This window comes from Lutra lutra, chromosome 3, assembly GCF_902655055.1.
Source record: "Lutra lutra chromosome 3, mLutLut1.2, whole genome shotgun sequence".
Lineage (NCBI taxonomy): Eukaryota > Metazoa > Chordata > Mammalia > Carnivora > Mustelidae > Lutra > Lutra lutra.
In genome coordinates, this window is record NC_062280.1 from 144,541,353 (window position 1) to 144,566,637 (window position 25,285).

At 38.7% G+C, this 25,285-nt stretch overlaps 1 protein-coding gene across 3 annotated transcripts in view; it reads right to left on the reverse strand.

Moving 5' to 3' along the window:
• Positions 1-7,257: 7,257 nt before the first annotated feature.
• The window catches only part of GPALPP1 (GPALPP motifs containing 1), a 40,409-nt gene continuing 22,381 nt past the window's right edge, over positions 7,258-25,285 (reverse strand). Inside the window, exons 5-10 of one of the 3 annotated variants that reach the window (XR_007126195.1) lie at positions 24,494-24,625; positions 23,914-24,078; positions 19,087-19,185; positions 11,516-11,734; positions 10,217-10,777; positions 7,258-10,010 (exon numbers count right to left, since the gene is read on the reverse strand). Coding sequence is in view for 2 of the 3 variants with exons in the window: in XM_047723498.1 (XP_047579454.1) it covers positions 11,516-11,734; positions 19,087-19,185; positions 23,914-24,078; positions 24,494-24,625 (615 nt within the window). In the remaining variant the exon portion in view is untranslated. Of the gene's footprint in view, positions 10,011-10,208; positions 10,778-11,391; positions 11,735-19,086; positions 19,186-23,913; positions 24,079-24,493; positions 24,626-25,285 lie in introns of those variants that run through there. The other 2 variants (XM_047723498.1, XM_047723497.1) reach the window with 2 other exon arrangements.

The window sequence follows — 25,285 nt, forward strand, 5'->3', positions numbered from 1 at the left end:
CACAGGGAGAGGGACAGAGGGAGAGGGACAGATGCAGACACCCCACTGAGCGTGGGGCTTCACAGAGTTGGGGTGGGCTCAATCCAGGGCTCAATCTCTCGACTGAAGTCATGACCTGAGCCAAAATCAAGACTTGGAAGCTTAACCGACTGAACCACCCAGGCACCCCTTCACTTAATCTACCTTGAAGATGGTTCCATATCAGGATGTACACAACTGACTCATTCTTTTAATAAAGCGGTGTTGCAATTTCTTTAAAGCCAGTCCCCCTGTGATGGGCATTTATGTCTTACTATTGCAAACAATGCACAATTTGAAATGATGCGTCCTTTTATACTTCTGTGAGTATACGTGTAGGCTAAATTTCTAACAGTGGAATTACTGTTCTATGTGATTTTTATGAATATTCACAAATCGCCAAAAAGGCCACAACAGTTTATAGTCCTTCCAACAATGTGAAGAACACATTTCCTGCCACCCTTGCCAACAAAGTGTTTTAACATTTTTTACTTTTCCTGACCTATTAACTGAAAAGTGATTTCTTATTGTAGTTTTAACTTTCTTGTCTTTATGAGCAAGATTGAATTTTCTTCATATATTTAATCTTATACTATTTTTCTTTTATGAATTGGGCTCATACTCTTTGCCTATTTATCTGTTGGCTTGTTGATTTTTTTGTTGTTGATTTTTTTTTTTTTTTTTTTTAAGTAGGCTCCACACCCAGCATAGAACCCAATGCAAGGCTTGAACTCACAAACCTGAGATCAAGAACTGAGTTAAGGTCAAGAGTCAGACGCTTAACCAGCTGAACCACCAACAACAGCTTTGTTGTTGAATTTCTTATCGACTTTTATCAGTTATTCAAATGCTAAGGAAATTACACTTTTGTCTGTGACATGAGTTGCAAATATTCATTTGTCTTTTGAAGCTTTCAATTTTTCTTTAATGTCATCCAGTTCATCAACATTTTATTTTAGGACTTCTAGAAGTTACGTTATCCTATGGCAGTCCTTGCCCATTCTGAGATTATGAAATTAAGTTTTTTCACATTTTCTTCCAGTACTTTTATGGTTTCATTTTAAAAATATTTATTTATTTTTTAAGATTTTATTTATTTGTCAGAAAGAGAGTGTGTGCAGAAGCGGGGGGGGGGGCAGCAAACAGAGGGAAAAGCAGTCTCCCCATTGAGCAAGGAGCCCAATGTGGGGCTTGATCCCAGGATGCTGAGATCATGACCAGAGCTGAAGGCAGACACTTAACTGACTGAGCCACCTAGGGGATCCCTCCCCATTATGTCTTTTCTTGAGGTATAGAAATTAGAACAAGAAACAGTTTTCTAGGAAGACACACCATAGTTTTGTCCAAATGTAGCACCACTTTTTATTCCTCGTATTCCTTTTCTCTCTGATGTAATAACCTATTAGCTTTAAAGAGATGCGTATAATTCTAATTATTTTTATTATTTTGGCTATAGCTACACAGTGCGTTGGTCTAAATGAATTCTGAACCCTTTTCTGCATTACAACTTAAGAATTCAAAGCTCATACTCTAATAATTTATATTAATGCCTAAATTAATGTGATTACTGCCCACATTGAAGTGCAATTCCTGGGGAGGAAGTACAAACAAAGCTCATTTAAAAATAGTTACCTATGTAAGAAAAAAAACCCCACCTTATTATTATTATATTTTTTAGATTTTATTTATTTGAGAGAGAGAGAGCATGAGCAGGGTGAGGGGTAGAGGGAGCAGCAGGGTCCCCGTTGAGCAGGGAGCCCAACGTCAGGCTCAACGCCAGGACCTGGGATCATGACCTGAGCAGAAGGTAGATGCTAATTGACTGAGCCACCCATGAGTCCCCCAGACCCCCATCTTATTATCTTTAGAAACATAACATTCACAAATTATGTAATTGCAATGCATAGGAGGCCAGCGGCACTATGGCAACTTATCTGATTGCTAATCGAAACCAAATATTTATTAAAGAACTACTTCCACTTGACAACACTTAAAAAAAATCCATTTCTTGGGGCGCCTGAGTGGCTCAGTGGATTAAGCCGCTGCCTTCGGCTCAGGTCATGATCCCAGGGTCCTGAGATCGAGCCCCACATCGGGCTCTCTGCTTAGTGGGGAGCCTGCTTCCCCCTCTCTCTCTGCCTGACTCTGCCTACTTGTGATCTCTGTGTCAGATAAATAAATAAAATCTTAAAAAAAAAAAATCCATTTCTCATTAATCCCTGTCAGGCTTTTCACTGACTGATTTGTTTTCACGTTTTCACCTGCCTAGAATATATTCCCTTCTTTAGGTAAACATACCTCCAGTTTCCTTCAGGGAAACGTTCTGGCACAGAGACTAGAAACCAGCAGAGTGCCTGGTGAATCCAGGGGCCCATCAGTGCCCTCGGTCAACACTATGGCCATGTTAGAAGTTGCTAACATGAGGCCACCATCTTGGGCTTGAAAAAGCAAAGGTGAATTCAGTTCCCATTTGGTCATTAGTTTCTGAGTTCTGCTGAAAAACCTGCCACAACTTGGCAACTTAAAACAACAGAACTTATTTTTCATAGCTGTGGAGTCCACAAGCCCGAAATCAAGGTGCCGGCTGGACCACGCTTCCTCTGAAGTCTCCAGGGGAGAATCGTTCCTTCCCTCTTCCAGCTTCTGGTGGCTTGTAAAGTTCCTTGGCTTGTGGCAAATAGAACTTTCTCTAATAAAGATACCAGTCATTAGATGTAAGACCCACCCTCAATCCAGGATGATTTCATCCTGAGTTTAATTACATCTTCAAAGACCCTTACTCCAAACAAGTCACATTGTGATTCTCTGGGTGGACATGGCTTTTGAGGGCTACCATGCGCCTACTGCCCTTGGCACTTCTCCAGATCTAGGCCTCCAGGTGCTCAGGAGAGAATTTGAGACTCTCCTATCTCCCTTCTTGCTGCCACCGAGTTTTATGTGGGGGTTTGTGATCCCCACTTTGGTTCTCCCCTCTCAAAAGCTGGCTCAGACATTAAATACCTTCTATCCAAGATACATGATTAATTGGCAAGGTCAGGCAAGCTTCCTTGCTATTGATTGGGTTGAAGGTGGCAATTTTCCACAATTTGTCATTTCCCTTTCCTTTTTCTTGTCTCATTTGTAAAAAGAAAGGCTAAATAAATCATTCTGAATTGTCCTGTGATTCATACATTGCAGCAGATTGTACTGTGATTTGTATGTTGCAGCAGAATGTGGTGGATACACTGTGATGACTTCATTTCTCATCTACGTTGTGCTCAGTGTGCTTCTTGATGTCAGAAGGTCTGATGGAAGCCAAGAAGCAGGAGACAAGGACTATCTTACTGGGTGGAACCTTACCTGGCTCAGGTATCTGTAAAGCATTTCAGTTATGCATGCTTCCTCCCCACACACAGACTCATCACCCCGAGACCTGGACCAGAAGATATCTAATGGGAGAGTCACATGCCCAGGTAGTAATACTGATAACCTGGGGAGAACTGACAGGCAGTTGGGTGGTATCCTATTTTGGAAAACAGAATACTGGTATTATTATTATTATTATTTTAAGATTTTATTTATTTATTTGACAGAGAGAGACAGTGAGAGAGGGAACACAAGCAGGGGGAGTGGGAGGGGGAGAACCAGGCTTCATGATGAGCAGGGAGCCCAATGCGGGGCTTGATCCCAGGACCCCCGGGTACATGACCCGAGCCGAAGGCAAATGCTCAACTGACTGAGCCACCCAGGCACCCCAGAAGACTGGTATTCTCATTGGAATATGGGTAGGAATGAAAACTGAGATGGGGGCTAACCCAAGCATCAGCTGTTTTTGCGTTTGTAGCATGTGTTACTTTGTTTCCAGATATAGCACTTTTATTTTCTTTGATGGAACTACCCTCCCAACATTGAAGTCTGTGTGGTTGGGTAGGATTTAGCTCCACAGGAAGCGGGTGTGAGCCAGCCTGGGTAACCGGGTGCTGTCTCTGACCGTGATTGATTCAGGGATGAACAAATGACCAAAGCTTGTCCTTGGAGTCAATTAGCATTAGTCCTTGGGCTTTGACTGGATTTAATAGGAAGAAGCTTTCTTTTCATTGGGTTGCAAAGCTGGTAGGCTGTTGCTTTAAAGGTGCTGCTATCCACGGTTGTCACCAACTAGGAAGCCCATGCAACCATCAAGTCCACACAAAGGAAAGCAGGCTGAGGGACAGGGACAGAATCCTATTGGCATAATTTGGGCCTTCAGATCCAGTTGTACCTGAAACCAGGGCTACATTCTAGACTTTTCATTACATTACATTATAAAAGATAAATTATCTTTTTTTTTTAATTGCTGAAGTCAGTTTGAGTTAGATTTCTTTCCCTTGCTGCCAAGAGTCCTGATGAATATAGGACTACTCTGAGATTATAAGGAAGGAATGGGTAGGTCTACGAAAGTCCGTGAGGGTTTATCATCCAGGGTCTACAACGATAACCATCATTGATTGTTGGATTTTGTGCTAATTGTTTACATCTGTCATTTCTATAATCCTCATAGCAGCCTGTGAGGTATTACCGGTCTCATTTTAAGACAAATTTGGCTGAAATAGGTTAGGGAAATTAGTCTACACAGCTAGTAGCAAAGCTCAAATTCCATTCCAGGCTGCCATTTCCAATGTTTGTGTTCTTAATTAGTTTAGTGTAGCTAACTCCCCCATGTTAGTGAGGTCTCTGTGCCCGGTGATAGAAGGAGCACATCTGTTTTCATCTCAGAGCATTGACTGTATGAAGAGAAAACTTTAGGACTTGATACCTTTTCAAATGGCCTGTCTGGCCAACATTATTCCATCCTTTGGACAGTAGAAGGGTGGTTATCAGAGACTTGAAATGAGTTTTGCAGTTCTTTTTAATATTCTAGCATAGGTCCTTGAAATTTTTCAGCCGTAACACAATCATGCCCCTTTGTTTCTTTTTGCCATTTTTAAAATCTACTGTCATCTTTCATTTGTTAGCAAATGCAGAAAATGGTATCTAAAAGTAAACCCACTTGCTTTCAAAGTTCTTTAGTTAAGATAATTAGCTGTCAAGGCACGGTTATCTATGACCTCAAAGCACTTCCGTAACACTGATGAATTTTGCTAAGGAAAAATTGTAAGGCAGAGACTACCTCTGGAGTTTGTCACTAGCATCCATTGGGCGGGCCCCTGGCCCTTTCAGTGTTCCTCACTGCCAGGGTATTCAGTGATCTCATGGGCCCCAACAGCCAGATACAAGAATCTTATAACCTAACTATTCCTAAAGACTCCTCCATTTTATTTTATTTTTTTTGCCAGAAAGAGAACAAGCAGGGGGAACAGCAGACTTGCTCCCACTAAGCAAGGAGCCAGATGTGGAACTCAATCCCAGGGCCCCAGGATTATGACCTGAGCTGAAGGCAGACGCTTAACAAACTGAGCCACCCAGGCGTCCTAAGATTCTTCCATTTAAAAAGTAGCCTAAGGGGCGCCTGGGTGGCTCAGTGGGTTAAAGCCTCTGCCTTCGGCTCAGATCATGATCCCAGGAGGTCATGATCCCAGGGTCCTGGGATCGAGCCCGCATCGGGCTCTCTGCTTAGCAGGGAGCCTGCTTTCTCCTCTCTCTCTGCCTGCCTCTCTGCCTACTTGTGATCTCTGTCAAATAAATTTAAATTAAAAAAAAAAAAAAAAGGTAGCCTGAGAGAAGGCATTCTAATGAAACCAAATTATCACTGACAGTAGAATTTTGAGCCCCAAGGTAGCAGGCTGGGAAAAATGTCTGAAGAATAAAGCCTTTTAGGCATTGATTTAGTCAATAGAAATGACAATCCACTCTTCATAATGCAAGTTATTGCTGGTACCTGTGATTGTAGCTATGCAACATAAAATGATTATGTAGATAAGTAGTGCAGTGATTCTCAAACCTGAGTTTACAAAGAATGACCTGGGAAATTGTTAAAAACAGAGATTACCTGACTCTAACCTCAAACATTTCCATTCAAGAGGGGTTGGCCCAGGAACCTGTATTTATCAATCTCCTCAGGAACCTTCATTTATCAATCTCCTCAGGTGGTCCAAGGATCACAAATTAAGAAAAAAATGAATGAAAATATTCTTCCACGTCCTGTAATTCTAATGATTAATTACTCAATTGGTATCTGTTGCATTCATTTAGTGCTGTTTACCTCTTAAAAATAATGTACATAATCCTTAATAATTAGGCCCATGAGGAGGAAATGAACAATCATTCATGACAAATTTTGAAAAAATAGAAAAACGACTCCAGCTCTACTTAAAATAATTAGTTTTGGTGACATGTATGGGCAGAATTTCAATGTGTTAATTTTCTGCTGAGGACATGAGTACATGCTGTCTTCAGAGCACTGGGCCTAAAGGGTGAATTCAGACATGGTTGGGAAATTCAGACATAGCCAGGAGGGTAGATCTTTGGTATTAGGACCCATCTGGCTAACTCCTCTGTGAGGTTTATGACTTGGCTAAAGCATACTCGCCTCTGGGAGGCTTCCTTTCACCTTCTAAAACTGGGTCAGATGCCCTTGTATAGGGTTCCTAGCATCAGTAGCAGGGACCAACCTTGAGCCCCCATATTTCTTATATACCGCCTACACTAGTACACTTCTTCGAACACTTCCCAACTAATGCTTCAAGGCCTTTGCATATGTGGTCAGTACTGCTCATACTGCTAGCGTCTTTTTCATTTTTAGGTTTCAGCTTAAATGACGTCTCTTCAGAAAGACTTGCTTTACCATTTTACCTGAAAAGTTTCTTGTTCTCAATTAACCCTATATAATAAAAAATCAGGATGTTATAAAAAGGGGGGGGATTAACCTCCCCCACCCCAAATTAAAAAAGAACACATGCTTTCTGAAAGAATCTGGGAAGTAGAGAAAGGAAAAAAAAAAAAAGGTGATCATCAAACACCCCTGAAAACACCCACCAACTGTTCTAAAGCCTTATGATACATAGAACAATGGAATCTTGGTTATAAGCCAGCTCGAGCCCCTCTTAGGTCATGATGCTCTTAAGAGCATTTCTAATTTGTCTTGCATGTCTAAAGAAACAGTTACTATTTGTAGTTAGATTGGGATAATGAAAACGTGGCAAGTGAGGTTTCTTCCTAAAATGATCTGATTGGCCAGAATATATTTTTGTGGAATTTTTTTTTTTTTGCTAGTATTGCTGGCTTCAGACAAGTTAATTATATTAAAAGAGAACAAAAATAAAAGTCCACAACTTCTCAGATAGAGATGAAACTTTATTTATATGTAAAAAATTATACACCAGGAATTCTCTTCTAAAAAGTCTTTTCCTGTAGAGTTCAAAATGAAAAGATTCAAAGGGGCAGTGTATAGCTCTTTATAGTATTTTACAAACTAGAGTCACAGTTGAACAATTTTTTAAGCTGCAAAAAAAAAAAAAAAAAACCAACCCTCTCCTATAATAGGAAATGCATGACTTCTGTAACTGCAGACTTAAATCTCATGATGGCATCAAAAGCCAAAGTAAAATAAATTAGTATCATGAAAGAGAAGAGCTGGCACTGATGTTACACAGGCACTATTTCTAACCACTTTCCCCCCACGTTAATTCTTCCTTTGAGCTACGTAACTCAACAGAGAATTGCTTTTTCTGACAATGCTTATCATTAGCATGGAAGAAGTACAAAAGAGACATGACAGAACTCTTGTAGACAGTTTAACAATTCATCTCCCATGATCATACGTTTGAGTAATAATATTAACATTATCCACCCTATATAAGAATAAAAAGTGCCATCATGTTTGGGGACCAAATCATTTATAGAATAATTACTAATCTATTCTGGAGCATATAAGTTTCAGTACCATGTCAATCTCAAACTCACTTTTTTAAAAAAAGATTTTATTTATTTACTTGACAGAGAGAGAGTGAGAGAGGGAACACAAGCAGGGGGAGTAGGAGAGGGAGAAGCAGGCCTCCCACTGAGCAGGGAGCCTGATTCGGGGCTTGATCCCAGGACCCTGGGACCATGACCCAAGCCGAAGGGAGACCCTCAACCGGCTGAGCCACACCCAGGCGTCCCTCTCAACCTCACTTTTAAATAAGTCATTAAGTCAGAGAACTACTAAAAGTTTAAGAGATAAATTAAATGTCAAATGGTTGTTATATCCGAAGACGATTAAAAACTTTTAGTAAGACCATGGCTTTTTTTTTTTTAAGAGCAGGGCTTAATTTACAATATTTTGCCCAATATAAAAAGGCTTTAATTTATCTGATAATGAATGGGTGAAGCCATCATGTCTTACCTTCTGTCCCCATTCCCAATTCTCTCACTTGCTAAAGTCACCACTTATTTATCAGTAATGTGGTTACTTGTGGAAGTAACTCAATCTGAGATGACGATTTACAGAGGTGGACAAAAATGTAATTTCAGTTACAATGAACTTAGATGTCACCTTCAACGGAAAAGAAAGTTAAAGTATCTGCTTCACCCTTTGAACTGAGTGTTGCTCTTTTTTATTCTTCATTTTGAAGTTTCAAAGGAGGTCGCAGTTCTAGAAAACTTAGTCAAGAAGTATAGGAAATTAAAAAGTTCTTATTAGAAGATGTCAGCAATGCCAATTTTCTGTCAGAAGGATGGAGACTTGATTTAAGTAGGCTTTTCACCACTTTGGAAGAGGGGAGGGGCTGACATGAGCACCCTTCCATTCTGTGTAAACAGCAACTCTGTTCTGTTATCAATGCTGTTAGATTGGGCGTAGTCCCTGTGGGGGAGGGGCCTCTGGCCTGACATTTGATTAAAACTGCCCTGGGGGCAAGAAGCAATAAGGTGGTAACTCGTGGAAAGCCTTAGGCTGAAAGAAGAGGTTTTCTCCCTTTTGCTGAGGACAAAGATGCTTCAAGGTGAGGGGAAAAAACAGTAAATAGGTGATACAGAAATATCCTATCTCCTTAAAATGAAGAAAACAAAGAAAAATAAGCAACCAAAGGTGACATTTTTACTTTAAAAAATACCAAGTTTCCCAAAAATATATGTTAGGAATTCATACAAGGATGAGAAACTAGAAAACATTTCTTCCTTTCATTGGCGAAAAATTGTAATGAAATTAAAGAAGAGCAATGGATGCTTTTACACAAAGTTTTGGGTTCAGAAAATATTACTTACTAAAAATGACATCTTAGGCAAATGGTAGTTCTGTTCAAGTTCTGTTCAAGTTCTGAGACAAGAGGCTTTCTCGGTTTGCTTGGGAGAATAATTCATCGTTTTAGTAGCTACACTCCTTGAGTAGGCTACTGTTTAGGCTGATATCATAAAAGCAAAGAATAATTTGTGCCATAATCTGAAGAGGTCACTCAATTGTCATGAAGCCTACATGAACAAGGGATCAGAATGTTTTTCCACTGAAACCTCACACTTCCCACCTCGTCTCTCATTTTGTGTTTTTTTCCCCATAGAAAACAAAAAATAAAACCCCTCATGCTTTATCAAGACTAGACCACAGAACTAGTGAACAATTAGAATGGCTCTGTAAGAAAACATAACTTAGAGAATTTGAATTTAGGATTTAACCATTTAGAATATTCTATTTAACATCCCGAGAGATAGTACCTCAAGCATTACAAACTTACATACTCTCATTAGGGTGGTTATGATTAGCGTGTCCATTTATATTTTTGTATTCAGGGATTAGGAACTTGATTTTTTTAAGAGACTACTCATGACTGATAAAAAAGATCAGTCTCCAATAAATTAGTTTAAATCTGTTAAATATAAAAGGGTAAAGTAAGATCATCGCAAAGTAAAATTTAAAGACTTAATTAGAAAGCTTTGGCTGAGACCATGGAGACCAAGTCTTAGACTTCACACCACTAATGCTTAATGGCGTATTTTGTCCCTCAGATTGCCTCCCCCAGAAATACTTATTAATATTGCAAAAATCAATATAGTTTTTCCTTAGCACATGAGATAATGCAGAGGCCCTTCTTCCTGACTTAAAAACCAACCAACCGGGGCGCCTGGGTGGTTCAGTGGGTTATGCCTCTGTCTTCGGCTCAGGTCATGATCTCAGGGTCCTGGGATCTAGCCCCACGTCGTCGTCGGGCTCTCTGCTCAGCAGGGGGCCTGCTTCTCCCTTCTCTCTGCCGGCCTCTCTGTCTACTTGTAATCTTTCTCTCTGTCAAATAAATACATAAAAACAAACAAACAAACAAAAAAATCCAACCAACCAAAATAGAAAAACAAAAAGCCCAAACAAATAAAAGCCCTGATTGCCCAAACAAGCAAATGTGAACAAAACAGATGAAACCTCTGAGCCCTCTATTTGTAAATGTGTATTCATGGTTTACAGGGAAAACCCAAACAATTTCAAATTCATGGATTTACTGCAAGGACCCGGCACATTTACTCCAAGGGCAGGCGAGTAACATTTGATGAGGAGGTCTGAGCTTTGGTGGGGATTTGGTGGATAGTCCTGACTAAGATCTTACAGGATACTTGTGAGACACCACAAAAATTAGGGAATGGATGGGAGAGCCTCAAAATAATTATTTGAAGAAAAGCCCAGACATCCTCAGAAGCCAAAGACACATAAAATTCTATTCCACATAAGAAATACTGACTAGGTTTCCATAGAAGTTACAGGATATACACACAAGGTAAGTTTTGTATGGTTTTTAAGACTGAAGTCATCTCTAATCTCAAGAAACTCAAAACAAAGGGATAAAGGTGACAGACAGACAAAAGCGTATTCTTCAACTTTTCTTCACTGCACAGGGAAATCCCCCTGAAGAATAAGAAAGTTCAGTAAGTTGGAAAATATTTCTAACTTTAACAGTATTTTCATGTATTTTTTTAGATTTTATTTTTAAGTAATCTCTACACGCCAACGTGAGGCTCGAACTCACAATCTTGCGAATAAGAGTCACATGCTCCACTGACTGAGCCAGCCAGGCACCCCTGTATTTTCTTTCAAAGCCATGTTTTAATATCGATACAGGTTTCATACAATTAAAAATGCTCAAGATTTTAAGAAGCAACCTCAGCTTTTACAGAATTCCTTACTCACCTTTGCGAACTCTTGTCAGACTGGGCTGTGGATGAAGGATATGATGATTCTGAACTTAAGCTTAACTTATAGAGAAGCTTTCAAAGCAAAGAATGTTTTCTAACTGTGATCTTGTTTAACACAGAGATTATAAATACCTCTCCTTTCTTCGTTCTTTAAAAAAGCATGCATATTTAACCAAGCTTCAAATCACTCATTCTTTGGCCATTTCTTATAAACTTTAGTGTCTTTAATAGCAATGCCTGAAGACAAAGCTACTTTTCCAGTAAACTACATTTTTTATCCCACAGGGCTGAATATTCAAAAAATCATGTTCAACTTATCAAAAAAGATTTTCATGTTTATAATCTACTTTATTATAAAAGGAAATAGATTTTACACACAACTATTTCCGGATAACAGAGTACTGAGAAAAGTTCAAATTTATCAGTTTGAAAATAGACCTCCCATACTTACTTATAAAAACATACTGCCTTTGCCATGTGAAAATCTGGTGTTTAGTTCTCTAGATTTCTTTATCAGAGCTTTTTTCTGAGCTTCATCAAACCGATTAGCCTTGAGATCTTTATCACGGTCAAATGGTATTCTTTCTTGGGGCTTATTTTTTTCTTCAGCAGCTTTATTCTTCAATTTTTTATGATGAATGTCCATAAGAGATTCTGATCTTTTTGATTCCTGGGGGAGAGCAAGAGAGTAGAAATGAAAATCTTTGTCTAGATTGTGGACAGAATAGGATCATGAAGCAAAATGATTAAGCAGTAATGATGAAATTAAGGAGGGCTTCTTACAGACCCGTCAGGTTTTGCCAAATCCAAGACAGGATCCATGAAGAAAATATGTAGCGGAGGCAAATTCAATTCAACCATAATGAAGATATCTACTAACTACCATTACATAATAGTAATAAAAAAAAAAAGCAAGACAGAGAAGAAATACATTTTGAAATAACCATGTGTGGTGTGTCATAATTAGAGTCCAAGCCAAGAGCATGGGTGAGGAGGGAAGAGCAATTACGTCGTCACTGAGGAGCCTGGGTAAAGAGTCATGGATGCGCTGGTCTGCCGCCTGAACAGGTGCACAGGAAGCAAAGGGTGTGGCTGGGCCAATGCAGAAACAAGGGCAAACCCAAAAAATAATGGCACAGGAGTGACAAAATTCAAGGCCCGTTCAGGATATACTGGCATATTCCATAAGCTAAGAGATTTTTGTTCCTTTCAGTTTTCTGTTCTTTCTCTTACATTGCTCATTCTCTTTCTTCTTAGTTGGGACAGATGCTCACGGTTTCAAATATACCTATGAGGTCTGGGCAAAGGCCATTAGTTTCAGTGGGGGCAGATGTGGGCCTGTGGGCTACAGAGAGTGGGGTTCGTGTGGTACAAAGACATGGATAATTTTAAGGTTATCTACCCACAATGCTCAACTTCATGTACCCTCACTTAAAATTGACTTGCTCCATAATGCATCTTGCTAGCTTGATCTCTCCCCTTTTATTATAGCCCTTTGCCACTTCACAAAGGAGAGGGCTCTCAGAATCTTACTGTAAGAATACTGCCCAGGAGAGCAAGTCTCCAAGATTTCAAACAAAAAAATGTGAAATACTTCCTCTAACTGAGGTACTGTAAACCCAGGAAGGCTTTGGTTCTTCTGTGTGTGTGTGTTTTTTAAGACTTTTATTTATTTAGAGAGTAGGAGTTGGTGGGGGCAGAAGGAGAGGATCTTTTTTCTAAAAAAGATTACTTGAGAGAGAGAGAGCGAGAGAGCGAGCCTGAGCAGAGGGAGAGAATCTCAAGTAGACTCCCCACTTACTGGGGAGCCCGAAGTGAGGCTTGATCTCACAACCCAGAGATCATGACCTGAGTGGAAATCAAGTCAGATGCTTAACCAAACTGAGCCACCGAGGCGCCCTGTCCTGTGTCTTAAACATATTTCTCTTAAGTGTGTGGTGTTCCTCAGAAATTGGTGTTTTGGTTTTTGTTTGAATGTTCTGTGCTCAGACGGACTGAATAGAAGGGCAGTGGAAGAAAGGGCAATTTTTGCTTAGCAACGACATCTCTTCCAGGCTCTACCCTGTTAAAGAATGTGTTTGAGAGCAAAGAAGTAAAGACAGTGAAAGCAACATAACACTGGTAAGAAACGCTGAAAATGGCAGCATCCTATTTCATCCAAGAGACAAACTATCATGCCCACCCATCTGCTTCAGAATTCCGAAGTGTCACTGGGATAATCATTAGCACATCTATTTGAATGGAAAAGTGAAATAAGATTTTCTGACAGAAAGTGAGTCTTTTTTTTTTTAAAGATTTTATTTATTTATTTGACAGACAGAGATCACAAGTAGGCAGAGAGGCAGGCAGAGAGGCAGGCAGAGAGAGAGAGGGAAGCAGGCTCCCTGCTGAGCAGAGAGCCCAATGCGGGGCTCGATCCCAGGACCCTGAGATCATGACCTGAGCCGAAGGCAGAGGCTTAACCCACTGAGCCACCCAGGTGCTCCAGAAAGTGAGTCTTAACTGGCTGATTTAGCAACCAGAACCGACTTTGCCAATTAGATCATGTGGTAGTTATTCCTCATCAACTGAATAAGCTTAATCTGGAGCTGTAGGTTTTAGCAGAATGTACAAAAGATGTTATGTTGGGACACCTGGGTGGCTCAGTCAGTTGAGTGTCTGTCTTTGGCTCAGGTTACAATCCCAGGATCCTGGGATCAAGTCCCACATCAGGCTCTTTGCTCAGCAATGAGCCTGTTTCTTCCTCTGCCTGCTGCTCCCCCTGCTTGTACTCTCGCTTTCTCTCTCCCCCGTGCTCTCTTTCTGGCAATTAAAAAAAAAAAATCTTAAAAAAAAAAAGATACTATGTTAGTTTAGTATTTATTTGAACTACCACTACCATTTTCCTAACCCCTCTCACTCATTTCATAAATCTTTGTAAAATCTTTTAGAAACAAATTGATTTGCAAGTCAAGTGTTTTCCACTTTTTTTTTTTTAAGATTTGTTTATTTTAGAGTGTGCATGTGAGGTGGGGAGGGGCAGAGGGAGAGTGAGAGACACTTCTCAATATTATCATAAAAGATTTTCAAGTGTAAGAGACTTCCATTATGAAAAAATTCTGTGGCAGAAGAGAAAATTGTGAATTCAAGGAGAAAAAGGGATGAAATAAAACTGTCAAATATTAAGAAAGTGCTTTTTCGGGTGTATTTTTTAATGGCTAATAACTGATCCTGAATTGCTATGTCACTTGGATTCCATCTGAAACACTGAACAGAGTAATACCCTATACTATACATTTTTTGTAATTACTGAAACTTACAATAAAAATTTTTAGATGTCAAGGATAAAGGTTTCTTTTAGGGGATACCAAGCAAAAACACCTGAAGACTGCTGGTCTCCACTCCTGACTGAAAAGAAATACAGATTCCTGAGCCCCGCTGGTAGATTTCGTGAATCTAAATTGCCAACTCTGAGTCTTAGAAACCCGTGCTTTTAAAAATCAGAGGAGAGAGAAAGCAAGACAAAGGACATGAAGAGCAGGGTTAATTGTAGGATGAGGAACTATAATGTATTATATATATATAAATGGACAAATGTAAGAAACCCATACTAGAAAACCTTAATCTTTTAGCATTATTTCTCTGCATTTTCCCCTCCCTTCCTCATGAATGAGAAAAAAACTTCATTAGTGGGGTAGTAAAGCTGAAGGTAGACAGGCTATCAAGAGCTGGCAGGGGGAAGGCCTGAAGATGTAAGAAGGTGCTGGAGAAAACAGAGAACAAGGTTTGAAAGAGATGTGTGGCGATGTGAGAAAGAATGATGCTATAGAGGCCCTATTTCACCTCGAGCCACTTGAAGAACAGGATTGATACCGATGATCAAAACTGCACAAAAGGACGGGGTGCCTGGCTGGCTCAGTTGGTTAAGTGTCCAACTCTTGATTTCAGCTCAGGTCACAATCTCAGGGTCTTGAGATCAAGCCCCGCGTCAACTCGCTCTTCCTCTCCCTCTGCTCCCCCATCCCTCTCTTAAAAAAAAAAAAGGCAAAACAAAATGGGAAACTGCACAAAAGGTAACAAAATCAAACAAAAACAGAGGAACAAAGATGGCGGGCTTCAATTTACCAATGCCCTATATTAGTAAATTAAACACCAGTAAAGAGAGGACTACATTAAACCACTGGATTACTACAATCAATTCAAAAGATTCAAGTGCTCAAATTCGTTATGATAAATGAGCTGTTTTGTCTGCAGCTTCAGGGACACTGTTTCAGCATAATTTGCACCTTGTGATCCCCAGGACCAAACCAATACTGGAGTTATAAAAAAAAAAATTATGAAAACAACCAGAAACAGTCAATTTACTAAAAATCACCCTGAGGACCATTCATGTACAGAGTAATTTGCTAACTGACCGATTTGCTGATTTGCCAAATTTAATCATTTAACAAAATGTGTGTTTTATAACAATTTCTAAAAGCCAGTGCAATTTATTTTGAAGGAGATCATTTTTTAGCTGCTTTTGAAAATTCACGCTAAGAGGCTAGTTTTTTGTTTTTGTCTTCATGGTAATACTTTAAAAGAATGTTCGATTTATCCAAACCAAGAGTTAGAGGGTGGTCTTAAGACTGTTACTATTTTGAAAAGTAAATCTTGTGAATAAAATTTCAGCATAAGATTATAACTATAATCTTTTTCATATATTTTTAAAATTTATTTTATTTTATTTTATTTTATTTTAGAGAGAGGTTATGTGAGGGGGACTGGGGGGAAGAGCAGAGAGAGAATCTTAAGCAGACTCTATGCTCAGCACAGAACCCAGCTTGGGGCTCGATCAAAATCTGGAACATTTCTATCACTGAAAACACTTTGCCTCTTTCTAGTCAACGTCCACACTCCACTCCTACAACCAGTATTCTGCTTTTTTTCAACCACAGACTCATTCTGCTTAATGTAGAGCATCACTTAAATGGAATGGTGCAGTATGTACTTCCTTGTACATACTTCCTCGTACTCAGTGTAATGACTTCGAGACTCATCCAAGTTGTTCCATCTATCTGTAATTTGTTTCTTTTTATTGCTGAGTAGTATTTCACTGCATTGTTTTTCTTTCTCTTACTGATGAACATCTGAGCTGTCCACAGAATGTTGCTTATATGAACAAAACTTCTATGAACATTCTTATAGAAGTCTTTTTTCAATGTGCAAATCTTATTTTTAGTTTAAATTCAGTTAATTAACATATAGTATATTATTAGTTTCATAGGTAGAGTTTCTTTTTCAAGATTTTATTTATTTGTCAGAAAGTGAGATAGAGAAATCACAAGCAGGGGGAGCAGGCAGGCAGAGGGAGAAGCAGGCTCCCTGCTGAGTAGAGAGACCGATGTGGGACTGGATCCCAGGACCCTGGGATCATGACTTGAGCTGAAGGCCGATGCTTAACCGACTGAGCTAACCAGGAATCCAGAGTTTCTTCTAGAAGTCTTTTTTTTTTTTTTTTTAAAGATTTTATTTATTTATTTGACAGACAGAAATCACAAGTAGGCAGAGAGGCAGGCAGAGAGAGAGGAGGAAGCAGGCTCGCCGCTGAGCAGAGAGCCCGATGCGGGGCTCGATCCCAGGACCCTGAGATCATGACCTGAGCCGAAGGCAGAGGCTTTAACCCACTGAGCCACCCAGGCGCCCCTAGAAGTCTTTTTGAGGACATTAAAAATAAAGCATATTCAAGTCTTTGTGTGAATAGGTTTTCATTTGCCTTAAGTAGATAGATGCCCAAGGGTGAAACTATAGGGTTCAGGGGTAGATGTATGTTTACTACTGGAAATGCCTATTTGGAAAAAGGCCCAGCTCATTGATTTTTCGCTAGTCTTTTCTAACAGAACTCACTAGAGCTATAATTTTGCCTCTAAGTACCACCTGATAGTGCACTGCCCACATTTTTGATATGTAGTATTTCTGTGTTATTCACGTCTACGTATTTTCTAACTTCCATTATCATGTTGTCCTTCATGCAAAATTTAAATTCTGAATATTTCTAATTTCAAATTGTACAAGGCTTTTAAATTATTCCAAATTTTAACTTAAATTCCTTGTGGTCAGAGAACATGGTTTTAATGACCGTAATTTTTCTAGTTTTATTGAGATTTGACTCTTAAGCTGGTCAGTTTTCATAAATGCTCCATTGTGGGTTGAGTTTTGGTCAGTTTCAAAAAAATGTTTCATGTATGCTTCACTGTTTGTATACTGGTCTACACAGGTCCAATTACTCATGCTAACTATATTTTTAATGTTTGCGGAACTTTTCATTAACTAGTACGCTGGGAACAGAGGTAATTTTCCTTAGACACCTCAACACTGTAGGGCCCAAAGGTTCTGGTGATTTACATTTTTTTTAAAATTTTTTAAAAATTTTAAAAAATTTTTAAAAAATTTTAAAAAATTTTTTTAACCCACTGAGCCATCCAGGTGCCCCTGGTGATTTACATTTAGCTGGACCACTCACCAGTTTTTGTTTTGTTTTTAAAGTAAGAGAATATAATGAAATAACAAAATGTTAACTGAACACTGTTTAGTTTATAAATTTAGTCTGAACTGTATCTTTTTTTTTTGACTGAACTGTATCTTAAAAACCATTTTTCTTCCATATTTAAATCTTCACATCGAATATTCCAAATCAGCTTATAATTTAAAATATGAACTGAGGATCTCTAGGAGTTAGTAGGGCTCTTGCTTTCTTTTGTTGTTGTTGTTGTTGTTTAGTTTTCATGCCATAATCATAAACTTAACTCTGCAATCCGGCTGGATTTGGAAGGGGGCCAAGGAAAATACGGAATCCATTAGCACTGCAGCAAGAGCACAAAGATTACCGGATACTTCGAGCAGATGGGGGTGGAGGTTGCTGTCCTGTGCTACGGAAGGAATGGTCTGTCAGCTGAGGTAAAATACAAGTCAAATTTATTAGGTGCTTCTACAGTCAGCAATAGTGATCTTGCTAGTCTTGCCGTTTCTGGCCCCAAACTGCCCCATGGCATGCACAGTATTCCTGCCCTCTCACCTTACCCGAGACCACTGCCTGCCGCCCAACCACCCCGTGTGGGCAGTTCCAATGAAAACCTGGCAAGCTTTTGTGTGGGATGCAGCCTTTGGACAAGATGCCAGGTACCTGTGTGCTTCAGGATGAAATTCTCATCAGCGAATTTCTCTTCCTGGATGGACAGGCCACCAGTGCCAGTACGGAGTGGGAAGTCCCCAGCCTGGCATAGAAGTGCCAGAATGATCCTGTGAAAGCTGGCACCTTTATCACCAAATCCTCTCTCCCCAGAGCTCAGAGCATGGAAGTTCTCTGCTGTGTTTGGAACCTGGTCTGAAACAGCTCCAAGGTGAGGCGGCCTGAGGGCTCCCTGTCCAGGGTGACGTCACAGAACATGGTGGGACTGACCATGGCTGGACGGTGCAGGCCCCCTGGTGGGGTGGGGAGTGGCTGCAGGGCAGGGGCTCTTGCTTTCTGATCATCTGTTTCTAATCTCTACAAATTAAATTTCTAACATATGACTTAAGTAAAATATAAACTGAAAATATTATACAAATACATTAAAAAATCCTATAAATAGGATTTTATATAAAGACATGTAACACAACAGGGTGGAATATTTCTCAGGGCAGTTGTACAGAAAAAGACCAAGCTAAAAAGGAAGACATAGAAAAGAAAGAAAAACTAAGAAAGAGAAAAAATATAAGAACATTGAAGGATAGAAAAAAATAATAAAAGCTTAGGGGCGGCTGGGTGGCATAGTCAGTCTGACTCTTGGTTTTGGCTCATGTTGTGATCTCAGAGTCTTGGGATCAATCCACAAGTCAGGCTCAGGGCTCAGTATGGGGTCTGCTTGGAATTCTCTCTCTCCCTCTCTCTCCACCCCTCCCCCCACTCACGTGTGCTCGCTCTCTCTCAAATAAATAAATAAATATTTAAAAAACAATGAAACTTATGACCACTCTGTTAAAAAAAGAAAAAAAGAAAAGCTTATATATTTTATTCTTACTTACATTGTATGAGGATACCTGCTCAGCCAATCTCTTTTCCCTTCCTGACAATGTATGTTCTTCATCCTTCTTATTAAATGATTTCCTTGCTTCTTGTGTTTCCTGAAGAGTGAACACAGGTAACACATTACTGAACCATATAGTTAAGAAAAACTAAAAAAGAAATATTATTATTTTTACTCAGATTGAGGTCTAAGAGACTAAACTAAGATTGTTGAATCTTTTCCTACTAGGAATATACATATACATATAGTTGATAAGAAATCAGTTGTTGTTCTACTCTATGATTTTCTTGAAAACAAAGAAGAAACCTATCCAATCAACTAACTGGAAGAAACCAATTACTTAACAAACTCACAAAGGTGTCTGACAAACAATGATGAGATGTAGGAGAGAAAATGAGGCTTTAAGAAATCCTACAGGGGCGGCTGGCTGGCTCAGTTGGTAGAGCATACGACTCTTGATCTCGGGGTTATAAGTTCAAGCCCCACATTGGGTACAGAGATTACTTAAAAATAAAATTAGAAAAAAAAAGAAAGAAATTCTGCATTATCTGTTTTTAAAACTAGTAAAATCACTTGAGAGGACAAAATAAAGAGAAAAGGTTTAAAAGTTTGGAAAAGAAATAAAACTATCTTTATTCATAGATGACATGATTGTTTATATAGAAAATTCCAAAGCATCTGCAAAAATACTCCTGGAACTAATAAGCAAGTACACTATAGCAAAGCTGGAGGATACAAGGTCAATATACAAAATATACCAACAGTGAACAACTGGAATTTGAACTTAAAAAAAAAAAAAAAAACCAAACACAACATTAATAACACTGCATATACAAGATGAAGTGCTGATATAAATTTCCAACAAATCTCAAAGCATGTTTGTATACTGTTGTTATGTGCTTAAGAAAACCAAGGAGGTCATCTACAATTTTTATCTTAATAATGTACAAAATGGGCACCTGGCTGGCTCAGTTGGTAGAGCATGTGACTCTCAATCTCAGGGTTGTGAGTTCAAGCCCTTAGTTGGGCATGGAGCTTACTTAAAAAAAATTCTACAGGGACACCTTCGTGGCTCAGTCAGTTAAGCCCCTGTCTTCCACTCAGGTCATGATCCCAGAGTCCTGGGACCAAGTCCTGCATCAGGCTCCTTGCTCAGCAGGGAGCCTGCTTCTTCCTCTGCCTGCTCTGCTTGCCACTCCTGCTTGCGTGCTCTCTCTATGACAAATAAAGAAATAAAATCTTAAAAATAATTGTACAAAACGATGCTGTATTTAATAAAGCACTGTTAAAAACAGGACTAGCTCAGTTCTTACTTTCTCATAAAAAATTTTCCTAGAAAACAGATGCTTTCATTTATAAATATTAAGGAAGAAATGATGTTATGGTAAGACAGAGATAAAACCTGACCATTTAATATTAAGAGTTAATAGATCTAGTCAAGACTGGGAGGTGAGGGCATAACAGATGTCTGTCAATTTATAATGAACACTTCCATTTCTTTCTAAAGAGCAATCTTACTTCTTTTAGGCCACGTTGGCTAAGTGAATGTGAGAACTTAGTAGCTTAGTTTCCACTTAGCTTAATCTCCACCTAGTGGAGATTATGCTGGGAACTCAAATATTAAAAAAGAAAGATGAGTAGAAGAAATAAAAAATACACGGAAACAAATGAAAATGAAAACACAATGGTCCAAAATCTCTGGAATGCAGCCAAAGCAGTCCTCATAAGAAAGTATCTAGCAATACAGGTCTATCTCAAGAAGCAAGAAAAAATCACAAACAATCTAATCCTACACCCAAAGAAGCTAGAAAAAGAATGGAAAATGAAGCCTAAAGGCAGCAGAGACAGTAACGATTACAGCAGAAAAAAATGACAGAAAATAAAAAATAGCAGAACAGATCAATGAAACCAGAAGCTGATTCTTAAAAAAAAAATAAATAAAATAAAATTAATAATCCTCTAGCCACACCTATCAAAAAGAAAAGAGAAAGGACCCAAATAAATAAAATCATGAGAGAGGAAAAATAACAACCAACACCCCAGAAATATAAACAATCATAAGAGAATATTAGGAAAACTATATGCCAACAAATTGGACAATCTAGAAGAAATGGATAAATTCCTACAAACATTTAAATTACTAAAACTGAAACAGGAAGAAAAAGAAAAGTTAACAGACTGATAACAAAAGTTCAAGACCAGATAGATGGCTTCACAGAGAATTCTAACAAACATTTAAAGAAGAGTTAAAATCTATTCTCAAAAAATAGAAAACTTCCAAATTCATTCTGAGGCCAGCATTACCCTGATACTAAAACAAGATAAAGATAGCACTAAAAAAAGAGAACTATGGGGCACCAGGATGGCTCAGTCAGTTAAGCATCTGACTGTTGATCTCAGCTCAGGTCTTGATCTCAGGGTCATGAATTCAAGCCCTGCACTGGGCTCTGCACTGGGCAGAATGCCTACTTAAAATTAAAAAAAAAAATAAAAATAAAAATAAAAAAGAGAAAGAGAGAGAGAGAGGGAATGATAGGCCATGATTCCTGGTGAACACAGATGCAGAAATTCTCAATAAAATGCTAGCAAACCAAATCCAACAATACATTAAAGAATCATTCACTATGATCAAGTGGGATTTATTCCTGGCTTGCAAGATCAATATTTGCAGATCAATCAATGTGAGGCATCACATTAATAAAAGAAAGGGTAAGAACCATATGATCATTTCAACAGATGTGGAAGAAGCATCTGAGAAAGTACAACATCCATTCATGATAAAAATCCTCAACAAGGTAGGTTTAGAGGGAACATAACCTCAACATAATAAGGGCCATATATGAAAAAACCACAGCCAAGATCATCCTAAATGGGGAAATACAGAGCTTTTCCTCTAAGGCCAGGAATACCACAGGGATGTCCACTCTCACTACTTTTATTTAACATAGTACTGGAAGTCACAGCCACAGCAACCAGACAACAAAAAGAATGAAAAGGGATCCAAGTCATCAAGGAAGAAGTGAAGCTTTCACTATTTCCTATGACATGATACTCTATATAGAAAACCCAAAAGACTCCCCCTCCACCAAACACTACTAAACTGATAAATGAATTCAGTAAAGTCACATAGAACAAAATCAATGTACGGGAATCTGTTGCATTGGTATACAACATAACAAAGCAAGAGAAAGAGAAATTAAAGAATCAATCCCATTTAGAAATGTGCCCCTATTACCTAGTAATAAACCTAACTAAAGAGGTTAAAGACCTGTACTGTGGAAACTATAAAACACTGATGAAAGAAATTCAAGATGACACAAAGAAATGGAAAGACATTTCAGGCTCACAGACTGGAAGAACAAGTAGTTAAAATGTCCATACTACTCAAAGCAATTTACGTATTTAATGCTACCCCTAACAAAACACCAAGAGCATTTTTCACGGAGCTAGAACCAGCAGTTCTCACATCCGCATGCAAACACAAACAGACCCCAAACAGACAAAGCAACCTCAAAACAGAAGCTGGTGGCATCACAATTTCGCACTTCAAGCTTTATTACAAAGCTGTGATCATCAAGACAGTATGGTACTGGCACAAAAACAGACACAGAGATTAAGGGAACAGAATAGAGAGCCCAGAAGCAAAGAACCTGCAAGTATATGGTCAATTAATCTTCAGCAAAGCAGGAAAGAATATCCACCAGCAAAAAGAATTGTTTCTTCAACAAACGGTGCTGGGAAAACCAGACAGCAACATGCAAAAGAATGAAGTTGGACCACTTTCTTACACCACACACGAAAATAAATTCAAAGAGGATTCAAGAGCTAACTGTGAGACCTGAAACCATAAAAATCCTAGAAGAGAACACAAGCAGTAACTTCTTTGACATCAGTCTTAGCAGCTTCGTCTCGATATGTCTCCTGAGGCAAGGGAAACAAAATAAAAAATAAACTACTGGGACTACCTCAAAAATGAACAGCTCTCTGACACTGATACTATATAGTTCATGCCATAAATACAAGTCTGTGGTACTATATGCTTAACATTGTACAGCATAAAATTTAAGGAGTTTTAATAATCTCTTTATGAGTTCACTGTAAAACTCAGAAAAACACTTTCAGTACTGAAAAGGAAAGCATCTAAAGAACTCAATCCCAGGGCCTAAAATCACTGTGTTGTTTAATTTCCTTTTGCTCCATTTTCTGTCATATTGTCCTCTGAAGAAAAGTCCTTGCATATCTGCCTATATGCTAATCTATTTGCCTATAATGAGGAACAGAAGGACAGAGAAAAGCACAACTATATGTAGGCATGAATAAATCCATGTAAACAAGGGAATGTCTTTTTTGAAACAATATTAAAGGCTAAGTTACAAAAATTCCAATAGATTAGTTTTGTAAAAGACCAGTTAAAAAAGAGTAGAAAGGCACTCCAACATTAGTCATTCCAAGTGTGCCGCTCACTTCCACATCTCCTCTTTTGTTACCTCCTCTCCTGTTACAGGAAGGTCTAGAATAGAAGTATTGTTCATTACTTACCAGCCCTCTAATTCCAGAAAAGTTGACCTCATAAAAGTTGGTTTCTTCTCTATGAAATGAAGTCGAGAAGTCTTATCTCTGGGTTTTCTTGAGATGTAAATGAGACAGTTCACTGGGACACAGTACGCAACTGTTGTCACTTTTCTTATTTTCTTTCAGGGGGAACTCTGTATTTTCCTTTTGGAATCATAATTTTAAAAATAGTACCCTGAGACAATTGTGCCTTATATCCTTGCAAAATAGAGTGAACGTGGGCAGAAATACATGAACAAACAAACACTCTCACCTTGGCTTTCTTCTCCCTGTCTGCTGGAGTGTCTGTCCAGACTGATCGATCTCCAGATTTGTCATCAGCCCTTCTCTTAAAAGTTCTGGGCCCAAGACCAAAGTCTTTCATTTCTGGAGGAAGCTCAGTCATCCATGACTCTCTTGTCATTGGTTTCAATGAATCCTTTAAGAGAAGTAAATAGTCAAAAAAAAAAAAAAAAAAAAAAAAAAGGTAGCCTAGACTCTGTGTGTGTGTTTAAAATTCTCTGTAAATGGCCATGTTTTTCAATTGAGGCTTTAAGGTTAAAAAACATACTTTAAGAGAAAGAATTTAATATAAAGAATTGATACTTTGTCATATACGTTATAAATACCTTCATCTAATTTATCATTTTTTGGATTTTGTTACCTTTTGCCATACAGAACTTTTTAGATAGGCAAATTTGCCAGTCTTTTCCTTTACCAGCTTCTGGGTTAACTTGCTCCTAAATTTTCCTTATATACATACATGCCTATAATTTCTTTCATGTCTATTTTTAAAATTTAGATTTTTAATTCACTTAGTCTATCTCTCAGAGTACAGTCTCTTTAAAACTTACATTGTCTCCTTTGGTCAGTTTCTCTTTCATTCGCTGGGCCCTTTTTTCAAACTCTGTTGTGACGCTATAGTTAACTGGTCCTTTGGCAGGCATTGGTCCAACAATGTCCTCATCTTCACTGCTATCTGTTTCCTTTTGAAATAAGACAGCACCTTTAAGCCAGGAACAGAGCTACAGGTTACAGAAAATGATCCTAAATTACTTAAAATTTTGCCAAAACTGATTACCCAGAGACACTGAAACAAAAATGCAAACAACATATTGCTAACCATTGAACAATGAGGACTTTTTCCTCATCTTCCTAAAGTTCACAATACAGAGACGACAAATCCACGCAATGTGCATTGTCCCCACCCTCCCCTGTTCGTGGCAGACCTCATTAAATGATTTCAGCTTTCTTCCTGATGGACATAGATGTGTCACAATTCTTCTCAAAGTAAAAGTCCAGGCAATTACTACTAGTTGGTCAGAGATGACACAAGTTGAAACCATTTTCGTTCCTGGTACAGAAAAAGCTCTTTGGAATAAGACAAAGTTCTTGGAAGCTGTATGAGCCTTTATGACTCAGCAAGGTGCACGGAAATAAATGCTATACAACAGCTCACAAATACTGGCCCCGAAGAGTTAACTTCGTTTCCAAAACACTCCCTTGATTCTAAACACGTAATAGTATTGTAATAAGTGAATTCAATTTACTCTCAATAAATCATCTGAATAAAGGGTTTGTATATAAGACTCTGTGTTAAAATCTAGATACTCTAGGGCTTCAAGCAGTCCTTGGCCTCAAGAAAG